Source organism: Medicago sativa, chromosome 8, assembly GCF_051527215.1.
Source record: "Medicago sativa cultivar Bolivia chromosome 8, Bolivia_mono, whole genome shotgun sequence".
Lineage (NCBI taxonomy): Eukaryota > Viridiplantae > Streptophyta > Magnoliopsida > Fabales > Fabaceae > Medicago > Medicago sativa.
This window is the reverse complement of record NC_140756.1, coordinates 18,453,362-18,462,672: the sequence shown is the minus strand read 5'-3', so window position 1 is coordinate 18,462,672 and position 9,311 is coordinate 18,453,362. Positions and strand designations below refer to the sequence as shown.

The following is a 9,311-nucleotide window of genomic DNA, read 5'->3' as shown; positions in this document are numbered from 1 at the left end:
AATATTACATTAAGGCTATAAGGGGTAAAAAAAAGAACAAAAGAAAACTACAAACAACACTTTAGAAGTTAAAGTGCTAAAAAATATAAAAGCATCGCTTCAAAGAAATTATCTTTCGATCAAAGTCCCAAAGGAGAAACCCAATTTGAAACAAAAAACTAAAATTTCAAGTTTTATGCACAACTATGCTCCAAGATTCCTTCACAGCGTTGTTCACAGGGATGTTATCAAATCTTGGTGTCTTGGTGTCATTATAACGTCTTTTTTATGTTGACAGAGAAGAGAAGTAGGCAGATGATTGAACATAAGAAAACATTGGGTATATATAGGCTAATTGCATAAATAGAATGTTATTGGAAGTAATGATAAAATAAAAAGTATGACACAATAAGATCAAATTGTTGTAATATGATTGGTTCAAAAAATGACATTGACACATGTTAATGTAATATTGGAGGGATTTTTACAACTGGCGTGAATTAAACATATCAATAAATTCTAATTTTTATTTTTATTTTTTCTGTCATTGCATCCCTACTATTCAGTTACGGGGATACCATTTTAGGCTTAGAATATTTTTAGTAGTTAAGGCAAATAAAACGTGAATCAAACATATTAATGAATTCTAATTAATTTTTTATTTTTCTATCAACGCATCCCTACTCCGAATTTCCGCAAATCAAACTAATTTTATAGGTAAACTTTTGATTGAAATCTTGGTGCATTAAATACTCCTATCAAATACAGATAACATTTTAGGTTAATTAACCAAATTATAATTGTTGTTTCTATTATAAACTTTTTCATATTTATTGCGTACATAAAATAAAACATTGGTGCATTAAATACTCCTCTCAACTTCCGTTTTTTTTTTTTCTATTATAAACTCTTTCATGTGTGTACATGAGAGATAGCATTAAATAAGCCTTTCACTAATAGGTTGCCACGTGTACTTTTAAAAAAAATAGCGCAAATATATATAATAGAGATTTCTTGCACGTGTAAACCATTGGCCAAAATAACAAAACACATTGAACTACATCATATATGTGCCTAGGTGGATTGAGTATTGTGTTTTGTATATAAACTACTCTTAGTCACGACAAATGTTAACTTGTGCCCTTAAGGCACAAGTTTAGAAGCTAATTGTAGAAACTAATTTTTGGAAATTGTGCATTCAATGCTTTGAAAGTTTAAAAACTTATTATCTTTTCACTACAAAACTCATGTTTTATTTCTTTATTTAGATCCTTAACTTGTGTCCTTAGGGCACAAGTTAACATGACCCTTATAACAATAAAACAAACTTAAAAACTAATTGAAGCAACTATTGATAGGAACTCGACAATAAATTAACGGGGGGAGAGTAAACACTTTGAAAGTGTTCATTCATAATGTAACTACAACTATCTTCTTTTTATTTATAATTTTCTTTAATATGTGTGAAATGAAGAAATGTGTCACTCATAATAGTTCTAAGAGAGAAGTGGAATTGTATGACTATTTGTCATAATTTTTTTTTTTTACAAGCATAAAATTTAACCTTGTCTACATAAAATTTAATTTGATAGTCACCACTAAACTAAGAATTCTTTCACTCAACGGGTATTATTTAGAATGTGAACCTCAAATTAGGATTCATTTCATGGTTGTAGGGATCCTTTTAGCATGTTGAACTTGTTTCCTAGTTTTCAATTTTTCGAGCATCCGAATATCAATGATTGAAACATTTTTTTTAGGTGGTGGTCGGGATTCGAACCCCGGACCTTGCATATATTATGCATTGTCCATACCAACTGAGCTAAGCCCACGAGGACAATGATTGAAACATATTTAGCACACCTAAACATATTGATATATTTTTTTCAATTTTTCGAGCATCTGAATATCAATGATTGAAACATATTTAGCACACCTAAACATATTGATATATTTTTTTCCATAGATTCTCTCCAATAGAAATTATCTTATTCAAGACGTGTCAAACACTAAGCATAACACTAAACATAAACACATCTTGCAGTCAAAAATCAAACCTTAATTCGTCTAGCCATTTCCATTAGACCCTGTTGGTCCTTATTATAAATATTTTCAATCATTTAAAAACATTAAATGATTGATACCAAAAAAAAAATTAAATGATTTTAATATTTACAATCAGCATGGTGTAGGCACCACCTTGAGATTGTTCTTATAAAGTAGCATCATTTGAGACAGCTCTTTATAACTGGATGCAAGTGTGTAAGACAGTGAGCCTCATAAAACTTTTCTATTGAATATTCAGAAAATAATGTAGAAACACAACATGTGTCAACTATTATTATGCATGCTGAGACACAAAAACACATCATTTCCATATGGATAGAAGAAGAAAAATGATAAGGTAAGTTATTGTCTATGTAAAGTATGGAATCAGACTGAATAAAAAAAAAGTATGAAATCAGATTAGCTGCAGTAACTGATCTCGATCTAAATCAATGGTCAAGATCATTTAAAATAAATTAAATAAATGTCTAATGTGAGTCGTTCAATCTCAAATCAATTGTTGAAATTTAAAACTGTGACAAACTACGGGAAATGATTACTACAGGCGATCCAGGTCTGTAAAGTATGTAGACAAGTACCACCGAAGTCTAACACTAGTGATTGGTATGTAGTGACTAGTGAGTGTATTTGAGTATTATAAATCTCGGAGTACCGAGTTTGATTCCTAATCATCGAAAAAGTATGTAGACAAGTTTAAGACACAGAAAAATGCAATTTGCAATGCAAAATTTAAACACATTTATGAGAATAAAAAAAATTAAAAATTGGAGCAATTCAGCATATGATACACTTGAGAACAAAGATTTGACAAATATCTTGGTTAGAAAAGGAAGAGGAACTTGTTTTGTTATTTTGTAAGTTGAAAGTGGAAACCAACATCACCATTCAGCAAGGTGTAATGTAATTAACTTTCCAAAACTATCAACAACTTGAAAGAACATCAATTACTCCCACATAACTTATATATGGAGGGAAATGATGCAAACAATCTAGCTACACAAGTTGGGTATGCAAACTCCACCTTCAGGGTTTTGCTGTTCTTTCCATATCCTTCCTGTTACTCGTAACTTCAACTCTTTCCTATCTCCACCAGAGAAGAAAAGTGCCATGTTCCGGTATATAATGAGGCCATCATGACTGTCTCTAACTTTCTTGTGGCTGTCTCTAATGCTCCTTGGACTGCCCTCGTAGATTAGTTTGCGTCCGCTTCCTCCTACCTCGAGACTGTAGCTGTAGCTCCTGGCGTCTCTTTCATCACCCATGAAACGGAGAAATGCCATGTAAACTGGAGCCATTCCAAGTTGAAAGGCTTCAAAATGGAGACAGAAATATTGTCCAAAACAGTGGAAGACCTAACAGAAACAATAAAACAGTGTGGCTTATCAGTTTGGATGAGGATGAGAAAACAATAAGTGTAAGTTGTATATATGTGCTTGTGCACTCCTGATTGGATAAACAACTTAAGTAAGCGCTTATCATATATGTTTATGTATAAGCTATTTTTATAACACAAGATAAAGTAAAGTCAAACTATCGTATAAGTTATAAACTGTTTTCATAAGCTATCCTAGAGAGCTTATGGAAATGAGTTGAAAACAAATTATGGACATATTGTCATGAGCTATTTATATAAGTTCTCTCAAACAATCTCACAAGTGCTAATTGCAGTAAATAATTTCAAATAAGAAATTTAAGCTACGTCCTTTGTTGTTTTCTAAAAGAAATTTAAGCATCTAGTTTCATTATTCCTCTAATCTTAAATCATAGATCATTTTGTTTTCTTTTCTTATACAAAGTATTAATTATTTAGAGAACATTATACTTACTGTTAACATCCATGTAGCATTTTCTACTTCCATGGGATTTGACTTGACATAGCGATGATTAAAAGTGCATCCAGAATGCATATCAACTCTGTGGTCGTCCCTTAAATGAGCAACAAGCTGTGAAATATCGCCGACAACAGAACAGTCTGACCCAGCATAGGGGCAGTTATAAGGTCTGAAGTTACAAATAGACTCGTGTTTGAGTTTGCTGTAATAGGGAAATATCTCTGGACAGCCAACAGAGGTGTATCTGCAAGGAAGTTCAAGTGATTCTGCTATCTTTTCCAAAGCTAAACACCGAATATCGCCCAGTTCCTGTCTGCAAGTTGGGCACCGGTTGTGTACCCTTGTCTTACATGTTGAACATAGGGTATGCCCATTGTGACACTGCAAAAACAAAAGTTGAAAATTGTTTTAAGACATAATCTGATCACATTATACACCATTCCTCGTTGAAATAAACTTATGCATTAGCTGAATCCTGAAATTAACGAAATACTCAGATTTAGGCCTTTTTTTCTCATAAACAACTAAATTAAGCACTTGTACCATAAGTGTTTCTGCATAAGCTATTTATATAACAAAGGTTAGTCAAACTGTTTTCCTATATGCTATTTTCTTAAGCTATCATCGGAACTTATGGAAATAAGATGAAAACAGCTTATGAACATGTCATAAGCTGTTTACATAAGCTCTTAAAAATAGTCCATCATTAGCTATGTGAGACACCAGATGGGTAGAGAAATTTCATGTGTTAGAAGCTATTTCCATCCAAGAAGCTAGTAGTTGTTTGAAAGTAGCAAGATGATGAAAGTTTTCTGGGGTCAACTCAAATTCTGTGATCAAGAGTAAGACAAAGTTTCAATATAGGTTACAACGCCAAAGAAAAAGCCTCAACAAAAATCCAACAACAATAGACGTTTCATCTCAATTGGATATATATGGTTTCTTGTGCATTTTTCAATGAAGAATGTATAGAAATTGTCACTCACTCACATTTTATGATTAAATTTCCTAGTAATATATGTCAGGTTTTATGGCCTATTCAATAGTATCAACAAATTTATCACCTTGTATGCATTGCCAAAAAATCATCAATCTTTTTTGATATCCTTTATAACTAAACAACCTTATTTACAATGACACGGTATTGGTTCCTCTCACAATCATGTATAGAATATCTCCTAGGAAAGTTCATAAATTATACAGCCTCATAACCAATGTGTCCAGTTTTTTATCCTTCTTTTGGAGTACATTACACAAAGGTATCCAATATTCCTTTAAACAAAAAAAAAAAAAAAAAACCACCTGAACATTTATGTCTTCTATAAGATAAGATAAATATTCACAGTCACACCATACATTTCTCCAACCACATACCCAGAAATAGGGTGGAGCAATAACTATCTTGTTAAACCATTAAAGTTATTTGATTTTTATAATCCAAATAGCACTACACCCTAGGTAGGTAAAATCATAGTGCATATTATTTTTCACACCCTTTCCAAAAGCACCAATAGAAGCAACACTAAAAATTTACAAGCACCATAAATCAGCCATTTTCTATGTTGCTTTGCAGTAACAATGTATATATGAGAAAGGGTTGAGATAAAATAGGGTTATAAACAGTTTAAACAAATGCTTATAGCATATGTGTAAACAATTTGTATAACAAAAAATAAAAATAAAACCAAATTGTATTCATATAAGCTATAAGTTGTTTTCATAAGTTATCCGTTTGAGCTTCTTTTGTCAAAAAAAAAAAAAAAAAAAAGAATCTATCTAAGCAAGAGAGTTTAAGGAAAAAAGCTGAAATTCTAAAATCAGCTTATAGACATGTTATAAGTTGTTTTCATAAGCTCAACTAATTTGAGCTAAGCGTTAAAGGAGTCCGGAGGTCCTAGGTTCAAACCTGGACGAAAGAGTAAATATTAACCTAACAACTAACTACTAACATTTGTTATTCAAATTTTTTTTCTTCGAGATAAGCTCTTCCGACCAGTCTCGCATATACTTATATCGGCAGATAAGTTCAAATAAATCAATTCAAACAAGCCATAAGCCACTCGGATCAAATTCATCTTAAAACAAGTTCCAAAAGCAAAAACAAAAAAACTCATAACAAAACATAACCGAAATCATTCAAACCAAAATTCAAGCAAAAAACACACAAGATCCACATAACGAAATCATACCAACAAAAAACCTAAACACAATTCACAAATTTTCAACTAAAATCATAAATTAAAAAACAAAACAAAAAACACAAATAAAAAAAAAAACAAACATAAACTAAGATCAGAATTTATGAACATAATCCAACTCAAACCCATGAAGCAAAAAAAAGAACAAAGAACCAAACCTGATGAATTGGAGGGTACATTGAATTGGTACAAACAGGACATTCAAGAAGCTCATGAACACTAGTAGAAGTAGGAGTACCATTACTATGTAGCTTAGAAGTTGTTGAAGATGAAAATTGATGTGGATGCAAATCTTCATCCATCATGATCAATGAAGAAACAGTACTATCTGAATCCATTTTTTCCACCTAAAATCAGAAAGAAAAAAAAAAGCAAACAAATCAATCATGGGTATGTTTGAAAATGATGAAAGAAGACATAAAAGAGGAAAAAGGAAAGATTTTTAACTTGGTTGATCAGAAAAACATAACCCCAAATAGGAATCTAGGATGTTTTGTTTTTCTTACCTTTGTTCTTGTTGACAGGAAGTACTGACCGTTTGATTAAAATCTAACGGTTGTCAGAACTTGACCAAGAGAGAGAGAGAGAGAGAGAGAGAGAGAGAGAGAGAGAGGATTCTGATAGAATGAAATGAAGAATGAAAAAAGGAAGAAAAAGTTTGAGTGTATTAGGCTCAGTTGTGGGTCCACCAGGTTAAACAGAGAGTTTTACTTACCATAATAATCATTGGTCATGGCAAAGTCTATAATGAGAGAATGTATGGGATTAATAATGTAACTACTTATTTTATTGAGAATATTACAGTTAACATGTTGTAAGAAAAATAAAATATTAATTAACATATTATTTTTAAATTTTAATAAATACAAAGAACTATCAGCGGGTTAGATCTAACGAAAGATATTAAACTTTTACATGTGCAAAGTTAAAGTTTGAATTTTGATTTGGAAGGTATCCATGTTTAATATTTTACAGTTTTGAATAAGATTACTTTCATATAAATAATATATGGGAAATAAGAAAATATATAGAAGAACATTATTTTTTAAATATATACGCATGTATAATGGTAAAACATTATTAAATATATATGTAAGACATTTTTTTTATCTTATATAAGTGTGTGAAATCAGATTTTCTTTTTATGAGTTTTCTAAAATTATTGAATATCCATTTTCTATTTAACATTTATCACAAAATTTATAAATGGTAAAATAAAAATTTAAAGATGCATGAATCTTGATTTTCTTTATATGAATTACTTAATATGTTATGATCGTCCTTATCAACTGCTAGCTCACGAGGACACCTAATATAATTGAGTCCATTTTCTAGTTAACGTTTATCACGACTTTTTTTTTACTAAAACATTTGTCACAAATTTATGTAGGAAACATTTTATTACAAAAACAATTGGGCGAAATAAAACTTTTAAACCTATAGAGTACTAAAATCTCTCTTTTTTTTATAAAAAAATTTGTAACGTTTTATAGCACAATATTTTTCGTTAGCAATTTTAGTCTTGGTTGTTAAGTTAATCTATAAAAAAAATTGAATTTTTTACAAGCATTTTAAAAATATATTACACAACTTCGCTAAAAAATTAATTTCTTAAAAAAACTAAATATGGATTCTTATAGTGTCACAAAAGTTCAAGAAATCAAAATAACTAAATTTTGGACTTACAAATCAAATTTTAAACTTTCCTAAAACAAAATAAAAAAATCAAATTTTAAACTATATTGTCGCAAAAAGTTCTATTATAACACATCTCAAAAGTTTGATAGCATTTTGAAACGGTTTTGATTCATTTTAATTTTTTTTTTCAAGAAACTAAAATAGAATATATTGACTCAAAAGTTTGAAAATTCCAGCACAAGGAGTGCTGAAAAACCAGAAGAAGAAAAAAGTATCAAGTTTCGTCAAATGACCAAAATAAAAGAGAAACAAAAATAGGCTAAAGCCATCATGTGTGATAAGTAAAAGCGAAATTAATCTAATTCGTTTGTAGCCATTAGTAAGATTGAAGTTTAATTTTGTAGAGAAGAATTTGCAAAGAGGCCTCTTTTTGACAAAACACCTGAGCATTTATTTCACTTCAAACCACCTAGACACATGCCAACCGGAGAGCTATGGACCTACTCGCACAAGGTTAGAAAAAACGCCCAAAAGTTGAAAAAACGCCTAAATTTTCTAACTATAGAAAATGATCAGACACTTGTATAGGAATCATCGTGCTGAAACCAAGCCAATTAGAAATATGTTGCCACAGGAGCCCAAAAAAGTCACATGAAAGGAAGAGATAATCAATGTCCTCCATCTTTTGCCGCAGCCACCCACACAAAATTGAACGTCTGGCATAATGATATTTCTCTGAACCATCCACATAGCAATCGCCAGACTAATAAATTGACCTTAAGCGGAACCTCCTTATTCCAAATTACACTGGAGTGCTCAGCTGCCAAGACATTAACTGACGATATCATGTAGTTATAAGCACTTGTAACATTGTATTTTTTAGAAGCATGTAAATGTCAAAGCCATCTGTCAAGAATATTAGACTACAAAACAATATTTGTTAAAATATCACTACACTTCTTCCCAAGCTAAGGACCTACTCCTCCAATTCCACGCTTCACCCCACCACACATCCAAGAGTATACATTTCAGCCATTGTTATCATTTAATTAACAGCTAAATTAAAAAAGGAGACTAAATCTACTCTTCAACACCACCCCATCAATCCACTGAATCCACCAAAATAAAGTTTGACTACCATCTTTTAACTCCCGCCTAATATTATCTCCAAACCACCGGTCTACTCCTACACTGACCCCTTCTTTAGCACTAATCAAATTATTCCACTAAACTGAGCTCAATCTGCTCCTATCCGCGAGACACCCTCCTACATCACCATATCTCGCGACTAAAACTTTATACCACAAATTACTAGCCTCCACCTTCATCCTTCAACGTCATTTACCAAGTAACGCCAAATTAAATTCTCTAATCCTCTGATCCCCCAACCCTCCTTTCTCGTTATTAGCACAAATAATATCCCAGTTTATCCAAGAAATTTTCCCCACCCCCCCCCCCCCCCAACCAAAAAAAATAAAATAAAATAAATAGAAACAATTAAAAATAGATTCAACAAAGGAAATGATATCCGAGGGAGGCTTGAGGAAGGAATGAAAATAGACCAGAAGAGAAGACGAGACAAACTTAAGAAGAACCA

At 31.4% G+C, this 9,311-nt stretch overlaps 1 protein-coding gene across 2 annotated transcripts; it reads right to left on the bottom strand.

The window, feature by feature from the left end:
• Nucleotides 1-2,763: 2,763 nt before the first annotated feature.
• Nucleotides 2,764-6,706, bottom strand: LOC146897507 (E3 ubiquitin-protein ligase SINAT5-like). 2 transcript variants are annotated; one of them, XM_085731703.1, is made up of 4 exons: nt 6,583-6,706; nt 6,235-6,423; nt 3,873-4,259; nt 2,764-3,398 (listed from the first exon to the last, which is right to left on the bottom strand). In XM_085731703.1, exons 2-4 carry the CDS (start codon nt 6,412-6,414, stop codon nt 3,036-3,038), a joined length of 930 nt encoding a protein of 309 aa, XP_085587829.1. In that variant the 5' UTR covers nt 6,415-6,423; nt 6,583-6,706; the 3' UTR covers nt 2,764-3,035. The 2 variants fall into 2 exon arrangements, with proteins under 2 accessions (XP_085587829.1, XP_085587830.1); XM_085731704.1 differs by lacking the exon at nt 6,583-6,706 and adding an exon at nt 6,524-6,561.
• Between the last annotated feature and the right edge of the window lie 2,605 nt (nt 6,707-9,311).